This window comes from Anolis sagrei, chromosome 2, assembly GCF_037176765.1.
Source record: "Anolis sagrei isolate rAnoSag1 chromosome 2, rAnoSag1.mat, whole genome shotgun sequence".
Lineage (NCBI taxonomy): Eukaryota > Metazoa > Chordata > Lepidosauria > Squamata > Dactyloidae > Anolis > Anolis sagrei.
This window is the reverse complement of record NC_090022.1, coordinates 110887441-110899820: the sequence shown is the minus strand read 5'-3', so window position 1 is coordinate 110899820 and position 12380 is coordinate 110887441. Positions and strand designations below refer to the sequence as shown.

General features: G+C 37.7%; 1 protein-coding gene across 5 annotated transcripts in view; it reads right to left on the bottom strand.

Annotated features, from left to right (window-relative positions):
* Positions 1-12380, bottom strand: part of GABRB2 (gamma-aminobutyric acid type A receptor subunit beta2) — a 150424-nt gene that overhangs the window by 22249 nt on the left and 115795 nt on the right. For all 5 annotated transcript variants that reach the window (XM_060764966.2, XM_060764965.2, XM_060764967.2 and 2 more), the window contains exons 7-9: positions 6432-6569; positions 5768-5920; positions 3385-3629 (exon numbers count right to left, since the gene is read on the bottom strand). In XM_060764966.2, the coding sequence (XP_060620949.1) occupies positions 3385-3629; positions 5768-5920; positions 6432-6569 (536 nt within the window). The remainder of the gene's footprint in view (positions 1-3384; positions 3630-5767; positions 5921-6431; positions 6570-12380) is intronic.

Genomic DNA, 12380 nt, shown 5'->3' with positions numbered 1-12380 from the left:
GATTATCTAACATAGCTGAAACAGCTGAAAGAAGGGTTAAATGATGTTGCAGTTTTCTAAACTCTCGCTTAAGAAATGTAAATAAATCCTATAGGCCAAGCAGTTGAGTTAAGAGAATTGTAATGAGGAGAGCACCCTTCCATTCGTATGCCTTAAAGAGCTGCTCTGGAAAGCTACTGAGGCCTTGCAATGGGTGGAATAGGGTCATTTTGTTTTGTTTCTGCTGATGGTATTGCTGGAAGCAATCTATCTGTTGAAAATCAAACTTGGGTAAAAGGCACATTGTGTTTCTAATACATTAAAGGAGTTTTTCTAATTATTATTTTTCTTGATCCATTAACTAAGTTTGTGGCTGTCTTATTTGCTCTTCCATCCCCAGGTATGTTCAGTGAGAATTGTTCTTTCCATACGGGGATGATGAAGTCCATCCCCAGTGCCACAATATTGTGTCCTTAGGAAGTAGCACTTCCTTCTGGCTAGAGCAGTGTTTCTCAACCTTCCTAATACAGTTCCTCATGGAGTGGTGACCCCCAACCATAACATTATTTTCATTCCTACTTCATAACTGTAATTTTGCTACTGTTATGAATTGTAATGTCAATATCTGATATGCAGGATGTATTTTCATTCACTGGACCAAATTTGGCACAAATACCCAATATACCCAAATTTGAATACTGGTGTAGTAGTGGGGTGGGGGGGGGGGTGGCATTGATTTTGTCATTTGGGAGTTGTAGTTGATGTCATTTATAGTTAACCTACAATCAAAGAGCATTCTGAACGCCACCAATGATGGAATTGAACCAAACATGGCACACAAAACCCCCATGACCAAAAGAAAATACTGGAAGCGTTTGGTGGGCACTGACCCTGAGTTTTGGAGTTGTAGTTCACCTACATCCAGAGAGCAATGATGGATCTGGACCAACATTGGCACAAATACTAAATATGCCCAAATGTGAACACTGGTGGAGCTTGAGGGAGCTAGACCTTGACATTTGGGAGTTGTAGTTGTTGGTATTTACAGTTGGGGTTGCTGTCATTTATAGTTAACCTACAATCAAAGAACATTCTGAACCCCACCAATGATAGAATTGGGCCAAACTTCCCACACAGAATCCCCATGACCAACAGAAAATACTGTGTTTTTTGAGGGTCTTTGGTGACCCCTCTGACAACCCTTCACGATCCCTCCACGGGTCCCGACCCCCAGGTTGAAAAACACTGATCTAGTGTTAAGGTCGGCAAAGTTCAGTCCTGGGACTGATTGAAGTACTTAAGTCTGTTTTCAAGAAACTAAATGCTAAGGACTTTTTTGGCTTCTCTTTAACTAGTTTCCCTTACTCAAGAGTGAGCTGCCTGCTCGTGATTCCACCTGCATCGCAGGCGCGTTTGGTGGGGACGCGAGACAGGGCCTTTTCTGTGGTGGCCCCCGACTCTGGAACACCCTCCCCAAAGATCTTAGACAGGCCCCTACATTGGCAGTCTTTAGAAACAACAAGTCCCAGAAGCACTTTACTAGAATTGAAATTGCTGCACACTGCACACTGCACTTACCCTATAATCCTTACATATCACCTGTCACATCAGCACTTTTAACCCTGTACCCATTACTCTGACCCGGCCCAGTTTTATAGTGTCTTGTTGTGTTGTTTATTGCTTGTTGTGTAATATTGCTTTAACTGTTTTTAATTTGCTTTAGGTGTTGTATTGTTATGTTGTGTTTTGAGGCCTTGGCCTTTGTAAGCCACATTGAGTCCTTCGGGAGATGCTAGCAGGATACAAATAAAGATAATAATAATAATAATAATAATAATAATAATAATAATAATTTCAAGAGAGATTCCAGAGATTTATTTTTTAATTCACTGCTTAGCATAAAAAGATGCTCTGTTTATATATATCCAGAAGTGGACATTTCACAATTTCTGCTTTTGTTTTATTTTATTTTATTTTGGGTGGGGGGAGTCTGTGTGGCTCCCTGAACAGCAAAATGGCCCAATAGTTGCTTACCCTATAGTGAGAGCATCCATTTGTAACTGAGACCCATGTGTAAGTGGAAAAATTAGGATCAGGGGCTTTGTTGTTGCAAGCACCTTAATACATGTAGAGTATATCTGATCTGAAATGTTTGGGACCAGAAATGTTTTGGAAGTTTGGCCCATTTTTGGAATATTTGCATATTTGTACATAATGATATATCCTGGAGATGAAATCAGAATCCAAACTTGAAATTCATTGATGTTTCATATATCCTTATACACATAGCGTGAAGCTTATTTTATGCAGTAATTTTAATAATTTTGTGCATGAAAAAAAGCTTGTGTACACTGAACCATCAGAAAGCAAAGGTCACTATCTAAGCCACCAGGTGGTCAAATTTGGATTTTGGAGTATTTCTGATTTTGAATTCCAAATAATGAATGCTCTACTTGCAGCTCTTATGACAACACTTTTCACCCATTTAATAGTTTTGGGTTGTGATCTTATAGCTACTTTTACCTTAATACTGAGTCATACAACTAATTTTTACATTCAGAAAATGAGACTCTGAAACAATATCACTTTGCAACTTAGTAAAGAATAATCTGAGTGTCTGTAATTATCACTCCTTGTCTTAAATATAGCTGTATGGCTTATAGACACCCACATGATTTGTATAAGAGATACTTTGCACATTCTTTGAAGTCTTACCACATGAAGAATTTTGGAAAACTGAACATTTCTGTAGCATCCTGTGACCATCAGTTTCTATAATGTTAGCATAACTTTCAACATTCCTACCCAGATAAGTTCATGTAACCTTTTATTGTTACAAGCCAAATAAAGAGTACTAATAGAGTGTGGCAATGAGACACTACTAAATAGATTTTTAATACATATTTATATGTTACTACTTAAATATGGAGCAGTAAGTGAATTTTGCTGAGCACAGAAAAAAATTATGAAAAAAACCCACAGAAAGTAATAATTATTAGAAAAAGTATCATGAACAAATGCCTTGTTCCTCAATTTTAGGAAACCTTTGCTTTCCTTTAAAAACAGCAGCACCAAAACCACCACCATGCTCACTGTATTTAGTTTCTTGGATTTTACCTGCATTGAACAACAAGATGAACAGTCATAATGCATTTTTTTCTACTGGAATTTTATTTTCCTCTGCTTCCACATTTTTATCCAAGCTAAATCAACTGAGTTCACTAGAAATGTAAACTGGAGTTTTAAAACCATCTGAAAAGGCTGTTTTTAAACAGGATGGACTCACTGTATTCTTTACGAGATTTGTGAAGCAGATGAACTGTATGTGAAAATGCTGTCAGGAAGAAATGAGTTATTTAATGTTGTAACAGGGAGCTGCTACACATGTCTTTCATTTCAATTTACCTTATTGACATCCATTCGTAGTTTTTCATTGTTAGCACTGGCAGCTCTTTCTGCTGCTTTCTTCTGACGCTGTGGTCCTCTGCCAAAGAAGATGTAGTTGACCAATGCATACTCAAGGAGGGCCATGAACACAAAGACAAAACATCCCATCAGATACATGTCAATGGCTTTCACATAGGGAATTTTGGGCAGTGTTTCTCGCAGATGAGTATTGATGGTTGTCATTGTGAGCACCGTTGTGATCCCTGGAAAAAGTGTAACAAATGCCAGTTTAATTTATTCATTTAAAAAAGAAAATGATCACTACAAGTTATACTGAATGAAATAATTTATCTATTAATAAAATGAAGAAGGGGTACAACACATGGGTCAGAATCCTTTATGGGAGATACCTCTTTATAAGTGGAGCTATGTATGGATGAATAAGAATTGGTTAGTTTCATAATATCCATATCCAGTAGAGGGCTGCTAATGTGCAATAGAGCTGGCAAAGTGTGGCCATCACACTCTGATGCACACCAGATACACTTGCTAGTGTCCCAATATATATTCTTACAGTTCACTAACTTCATAGCACCTTTCCTACTTAACTAAGTATAAATAAATTTATGTTAAATAAAAGGTGATATATAATACTGGCAACCAGTTCTATTATCCAATCACTTTGCCTTTTTCTTTTGTTTTGTTATAGAAATGTTAATAACAGTTTAAAATATTATGAATTACATAAAACTAGCATCATGGGGATCTTTCCTCTTCTCTAAAAAGGACTACGATCTAGTAGTGACTCAAAGTAGGATCAAAGCTACTCTATTTCATTAATGTAGCATTTATTTATGAATCTTTTCCATTTTGACTTCTGGTTTAAATTTCTGGAGTTATTTCTTTTAAAAGGTCTGAAGGCCTAATTTGGAACTTGAAATCAGGCTCTACCATTTCTTCTTCAGTTCTATGAAACTGGCTTTTAAAAATGCATAGATTTATAACTTAAGTTGGAGTGCAAGAAACAGGACTAAAGGAAATGCAGTCATGATTTTAAACCTTACTCTACCGATCTATTTTTCTATGCAGAACTTAAAGACAAATAGACTTAGATCACATGGTTCATTTTCATTATGAAGCTAGGAAGATGCCTTTATTGATTCAGATCATGGATGTTATGCCATGCAAGTTTGCCCCCGTTTTCTTTTCTTTTTCACACACTGGCAAAATGGAATCCCACAGCAGCCATCCTATGACGCACAACTGCTTCTAGTGGCCGCCTGTGGGAATTCATCTTGCCAGCGTGCAAAAACGGAGAGAAGACCTAAAGAAAGAGAGGGAAATGGGAAGAAGATGGGGGAAGAGTGTGGGATGGCTTGTCATCTCCAAAGATGGACCTTGCTAGGGGAAGGTCTTTTAAACGCTTCCTTCCGCTTTCCACTCCCCTCCTGCCCGTGGGATAACATCCTTGACTCATCTAGCTCAGGGATGCATACTTTCTGGGAGTACTTGTCTCAAAGTTAAGGTAGAAGTCTTGCTCAAACTTACTAGGAGAAAGAAGGAACTAACATGTCACATTTTAAAATGCAGACCATGCACCACCAAGCCAAATTTAAAGAATGTACATGGCCAGCAAGATCAATAACATGTAGCGGCTAGGCACAGGTCATTGTGTCTTAATTACAGCAACTGAGAAAAGGCCATCCTTCCACACCAACTGCAACAACTCTGTCCTCTAGCAATTAAATAGAAGCAAGATTCTGTCGGATTTACCTCCCCACACCCAACCACCCACTCGTGTTTCTAGTCTTTTAGATTGAAAACCTAAGAGCAGGGGACTGCCAAATTAATAATTTGTAAGCCACTCTAAGAGCTATTCGATTGAAGAATGGGGTATAAATGCTATAAACAAACTAACAAAAAGCCAAAGACTACAGAGTTATCATGCAATCCCTTTATCTACAGATTTGATATCCACAGTTTCACTTATTCACGCTTCAAAAATGTTTGTGAGCCTCTCTAGGTCCCCCAGTGCGATTTTATGATATGCTTCCAGCCCAAATAAAATCAAACTTTAGTGTTCACTCTAATACATAGTTTTAAGTATTCACCAGGGTCTTAGAATTTATCTCCCATGAATATGGGAGATGTACTATAATTAATTTATAGCTAATATTGCTTAATTTTTAGCTGAATTATCATTTCTAGAATGCAAAATCTCTAATAGTCCAACTGAGTAAAAGCACATGCTTTTACTTTGACTCAGTCACTTCAGCAAGTTTGAAACCAATTTACTTACCTAAGCTAACAGAAAGTGTCCCACTGCTTGAAATTGCATAAACTTTAAAAAGAATACAAATTTCTACAGCACAGTAAATATAAGTGCAGCAGCATTGCTTACCTAAAGCCACTCTTGCAGCAGATGCATCATAATTAATCCAGAATGAAACCCATGAAAGAATAGTGATCAAAATGGAAGGCATATATGTCTGCAGAATGAAGTAGCCAATATTTCTCTTAAGTTTAAAACTGAGGGACAGCCTTGGGTAGGAACCTACAATAAAAAGATCAATATTTCAAAGGTCATTATTGAACTCTGCAACCTTGATAGCAGATTACATTTAACTAAGTTTTTCTGACAGAGCATAAGTGATAAGTAAAATAAATATATGAAAATAAAATCTCTCATTTAACAATGCCTATTTCTTGAATCTATTTTGCTAACATGTATCTATAAATACAACAAAGCTATACAGTGGCCTAACTTCTACGTTTATGTTGTTCATTCATTCAGTCATCTCCAACTCTTCGTGACCTCATGGACCAGCCCACGCCAGAGCTCCCTGTTGGCCGTCACCACCCCCAGCTCCTTCAAGGTCAGTCCAGTCACTTCATCTAAGTTTATGGCTTCTGCAAATTTGACAGTTCTCCTGAAACTACTGTAAATTCCAAGTTGAGAAACTCATAATACCTAGATATAGTCTCTGATGGCTAGAGAGATTTAGTCAGTAAAATGCCAGAGGCTTTATAAAACTCTTTCATATTTAAACACTCCCTTTACAAACCTGTTGAGAAAACAACTTTCTTGGTGATCAGTTTGTATTCAACAATGGAAAACTGTGGAAGTTCAATCTTTGTCACTCCTGTAACTGCATTGTCTCCTCCACGCCAGTAAAATTCAATATCATCTGTTGTGTAGCCATCTGCAAAACAAAACAAAACAAAAAAGAAAGAAAGAAGAGGAAAAAGAGGAAAAAAGAGAGAAAAAGGAAATATTTAGAGCTATATCGGTTCCAAGAATAATTCAGCCATTTTACTTGGAAAATTGTATTTACCTAAAATAAAAAAGGAATATAATCAGAGATCAAGATCCAGTGGTGTATTTTCATATCTAATGTGAATTGTGGATTTGTTCCCTCTCCTGTAGACTCTTTCAGGGCAATGGAAATCCAGAGTAGAATGTTTTGCAACCTGAGAAAGATGATTTACAGGGTGCTTGGAGCCTGAAGGAGAAAAGGCTGTACACCTCTTCTGATAGAAGCAGTGAGATTCAGGGCACTTCCAGACTGCGCCAAAATCTGTGTTTTAGAAGTGAGTAAAAAAATCCTGCAGGTCCACACAGAGACCTGTCAGTTCTGGGAAATGGTGCCTTGCTGTCCTTATACCTTCCTCTGTAGCAGACAGGAAACATCTGGTGGAAGTTTTTTTTTAAAAAAAAAAATCACTCCATTATGTGCACACATATGAATATCTTAATATATACACAAGCAGATTTGCATGTGTGGATGTGAAGTCCAGCACATAATGGAGGGAATTAAAAAAAAACTTCAGTCACATCTCTCTCTTCCCCCAATTTTTAATTCAATCTCTGTTTAAGATTATAAAGTGTGAAACAAAGAGTTTCAGACATTTCTAATTGCTTTCCATTTGTGCTTCTTTTGAACCACTTGTGTTTCAATTTGATAGCCTGATCAGCTGATCATCTGTTTCATGCTTTTTAAATGCACACATACCCTGGAGCAGTCTACACAGGGGGGAGGGAAGGAAAGCATGTATTTTGCGTGACTACAGGGATATACAGTCATGCAAAAGTACACTTTTTTCAGGCTAAAGTGGGTTTTAAGTGTGCCTTTTTAACCTGTGCTTTAAAGCTCTTAACTCAATCCCTCCAGCAATTTGGCTAAACCCAGATGTAACCAGGTTACATCTGGGTTTTACAGCATGTGTGGATAGATCTCTCAGTGGAAATGTATCACTGAATTCTAGCTAGAACACCAGCCAGTGTGTTTCAAATCACTTTATTTAGTCTAAAGCAATTGAGCTGAATATATTTGGGGATATAAATTTGGTGTAATGTGTTTAGAAGAAGGGAAAAACATTTTCTATTATGGCAACTAGGATGTGGAAATTCATGTCTTGGAAGAAATGTCAATAATGAATCCTATGCTGCATGCATCCAAATGAGGATACAACTCTTCTTTTGAACTGATATTATAAATCTTTGTCCTCTAAAGAGCTTTTGCATATAGATGGTGATAAATAAACACTTGTATGCAAACAAATAGCAAATATCTGGCTGCTAATGAACAGGTTAAAACATTGAGTATGCCATGTTTCCCCTCCTGATCCATTGGCACACCTACACTAGTACTACAATATTTAAAGCCATGATGCAACAAGAACTGGTCTTCAACTCCACGCTTGCCAAATGTGATGGACTAACCCCCATCATTCATTCGGCAGGGCAGTGCTGGGAGCAGTGCTGGTGTCTTGGACACAAGAAGCAGAACCAGATTGAAGGTCAATGTGAATGCTTAGAAATGAAAGCAACGGTTGTTTTTTTTAAAAAAAATTGTTCCATCAAATTGGATTGTCAGAAAGCAATCATGAAAAGTGAGAAATGACAGGTCTATGGAGCTGTAAATGAGATATTTTCTTCTGATGTTTCTTCTTCAAGTCCATCTCTCTGCAGCAACGACAGCTTATACCATGTGTAAATTTCTGCAGTCCTCAGTGTTGTGGAGTACAATATTGCAAGAAGCAAGGCACAACCTCATTAACCAAGCTGAACTGGCACTCACAGTTACTATATTCCAAACCTCTGAAAAAGGCAGGCATATCTTGGCTGTCACATCACAAAAATAGTGGAAAAAAATGTCAGAAACAACCAGGGAAAAACTTTGGCTGGATCTACACTGCCAAATAATGTAATATGAACTGCATTATATGGTCAGTGTAGACCCATATAATGCAGTTTGAACTGCATTGAATTACATTATTTGCATTATTTGGCAGTGTAGATCCAGCCTATGAAGCACCTGCTGCTATTTGTAACAGGAATACATCAACAAGAACCCCGAGTTTTAGATTTATAGCTGAAGTGGCAACTTCTTGGATCCAATTCATGAATTGTACAGCACACAAACCCAATGTGGTGCTGCTGAGCTACAAAAAAATTAAAAAATTAAATTGTTTATTCTTGTTCCCACACAATCTAACAAACATATTTAGCAAATAATCATAGTCATGTTGAATCCTCAATACCAGATACAGCACTTCAGATCCACATTAAGCAAGGAAACAAATGGCTAAAAGCAGAGGCTCCTCTTTAGCTTCTCTGTGAATAGCAATTCAGCAGCTGTTCTGAGCCGTTTAATGCCTTTTACCTCTTCCCTCATTGCTACTACTGATTTAATTCTATACTAAAGCACAAAATTCCATACACCCACAATTTATGCTTTTTCTCTCTTGAACAGCTGTTGGTCTCTCCGGAGACATTTGTAAAATTATTTTCTCTCTGAAATACTGATTTCACAGGCAAGTAGTGCTTTGGGGTACATGGTATAAAGGGCTTGGCAGGGAAACAGACACAATGATGCCATTGAATTTCATTTCCACACACCCCCACTCCAGTTCAATACCTTTATCATTCAGCTGTTATGTGAAAGAGGCCAACAACACACTGTGCCATATTGAGTTAACCATATGATTAACTAAAGAAAAGCTAGAAGCATTATTTGATGACTTGACCCTTAATTCCGTTCCCATTAGAGGTGAAAATAGCCAAAACATTTCCTAGCAGTTTTTTAACTTTGCAAAATTAAAGATTTTGAATATGTGATATATGTACCAAAGATATACCAACATTGCATTCCAAGGTGCATTTACAAAGAAGTTAGTCCCACCATTTAGTCTAAAAATATCTTTAAATAAAAGTTACAATTCAAAAATTACTATGATAACAGTAGAATTGGTTGTTTTTTTCCTCTTCTATCCTGTGCCCTTCAGCTTTCTCTATAATCCTCAAAGCATCTTCTGAGAGTTGTAAAGCCTTCCAGAGAAACTTGGGGGGGAGGGGGGGCACAGCAATAGGAAGATTCATCTCCTAGAAGTTCTGCAAATGGAAGAAGGTCCCTGAGTAAAATCTCCCCCCCCCCCAACCAACGTTGGCTCTAATTTTTGTGAATGGCCTATATATGTGCATACACAAACATCACGGCAGCTGTTTCCCGAAGACACCCATTTTGTGCAGTCATTAAAGCAGGAGAACAGTCTAGTCACAATATGAAATAATACACAAGCCTAGGCATTTTCATCTAAAATAAAATTCAGTGAATGAACCATTCATTTTTAAGGATTAACTGGGTCATTATATTTAATCCTTTCTTAAACTGGTGGACATGTGTTCTGCTCGGCTGTAACATTTCCAGTGGATTTGTGTCGCATTCTGTTTACTTGCTTCTTAAAGGATTGAATAACCTAATATGTGTTGTGGGGGAAGAGCAACCAACTCTACTGCATTCTAAAATGCACAACCTCATTATTTCCCCAGTAATCCTAGGCCCTTTCTACACTGCCATATAAAATCCACATTATCTGCTTTGAACTGGATTATATGGCATTGTAGACTAAAGTAATCCAGCTCAAATGAGATAATGTAGATTTTCTGCTATGATAACCTGGATTATCTGGCAGTGTGGAAGGGGCCTTAATGTCTACTGACTAATGTGCAAAATTGTAAGTTTGACCTATATTTAAATTAGTTCAAATAAGTGGATTTCTGCAGCATTTTTCCTCCCATGGGAGCCCCTACTACCTGAACGCTACACAAAGGGTAAAAGGATGCTGCTAAAGGGCTGAGTGGGTTTCCTTCTCAATCACATGCAGTATAGCATACCTTCATCAAACTAGGGGGCTACCATGAAGAAGAGGACAAAGTACATTCTGCCAGTTCTGTAACAGAGACATACATCTGTATCGTATCCATTCAGTTTCCATAAACATATTCCAAATTTTAAAATGCCTCCCTGCTTCATCACAAATCCTTTAAAACCCATTGGTGATGATTGTACAGTACACAGATGAGGAGGAGAAAGGGTGATAATCGCCTTTACTTTTTGTGATATATATGTGTGTGTGCCTTTAACATGTCTGTCAACTTACTGTGACCTCATGAATTCCCCAGGGCTTTCTCAGGCAAGGAACACTCAAAAATGGTATGCTTTCCTCTGAAATACAGCCTACAGCACATTATATTCCTCAGCAGACCTTCATCCAAGTATTAAACAGGCCTGGCCCTGTTTAGCTTCCAAAATCAAATAGGATCTGGTATCTCCGGGGTATCAAAACAAATTTTATTTGCATCAAGCCAGTGGCTGTTGCAATTATAACAAATCGAGTATATATCAGCAGACATGACCCAACATAAAAGCTTACTGGTACTAATGCAGAATCTGTTACCTTCAGGGAATCTGTTCTGATGCCCTTCAGATTCTGTTTTTATTAGATAGAGGGGAATCCATGATGAGGAATTGGCTGAAATCAGGAAAAGTCCGGCTGTAAGGCATGTGTATCTCATTAAGAACACTCTATTTTCCTCCGTAATTCAAATATCTGCAAATCCCATTACAGAAATAATAATATTATCACTCAACCTGTATTTTCCCTACCAGGAAAAAGTATTCAAATATAACATGCTATCTGGGGACATGATACTTTGGAACACAAAGAATTGGCATTTAAGAAGTAGCAATTTAGCTGAAATGCTTGCCATCACAATCTGAACAATGATACATAGTTATACTCATGTATAAATTGACCTCTGGTATTTCTCCAGGGTAGGTTTTGCGTCCAAACTGATGGATTTGGATATGACCCATGGATCAGCTGAAGGTCATTCTATGGAGAGGTGAAAGTGTCAATGCTGACTCAGGGGACCAGCTGTCTAGCCACCACTGCCATATCCCTGCCCAGGCATTGAAAAAGGGCAGAATTGGTGCCAAGGCAGAAAGAGTAGAAGGTTTTGGTGGTTAATCCCTATTCAAGGTTACACAAACTGTTTCCAAAAGCCAAAAGGAAACACATAGTATCTGGCCCTGTTCGACTTTGTTCCTCTGACCTAGCATGATAGGGAATTCCCAGAGAGATCTACAGAAGCACACCTCAAAATACAACTTAGTATCCTCCTTTCTAAATTTCAATTACAGCACCTCATTATATAACACAATAAATAAAACATAAAGTCCTCATTCCATATGTCTACTACAGGCCTGCCAGTACTCCCTCACTTCAGCTCCTTCACCTCACCTGCAAAACAGAAAGAATAAAATCTTCTCATAGGGCTCATATGAGCTACTCTGGACAAAGTGTTTTGAATCTCTGAAATGCATTGAATGAGTGCTAAGCAATATTGTTGATATTATTCTCACAAAGGGCTTCCTCACTTTCTTTCTCACTGGCAAATGCAGTATAATTTAGTAATGCAGCAATTCTGCATAATAATGGGTTTTTTTCCATGTGGGATGTTGAATATCTAGTATATTTTATGCAAGAAAAGGGCAATTTGACATCTCATTTTGAAAAAAATGTTATTAAGGATTTTTTTCAAGCAATCTCCTGTTTGCTTAAGAAATAAAATTGTATTGCTTGTGTATTACAGCAAGAGTAACACATACACAAATGAGGTTTTGTTTTAAAAACCATGTACTTAACATATCATGCACAATATTTATTTT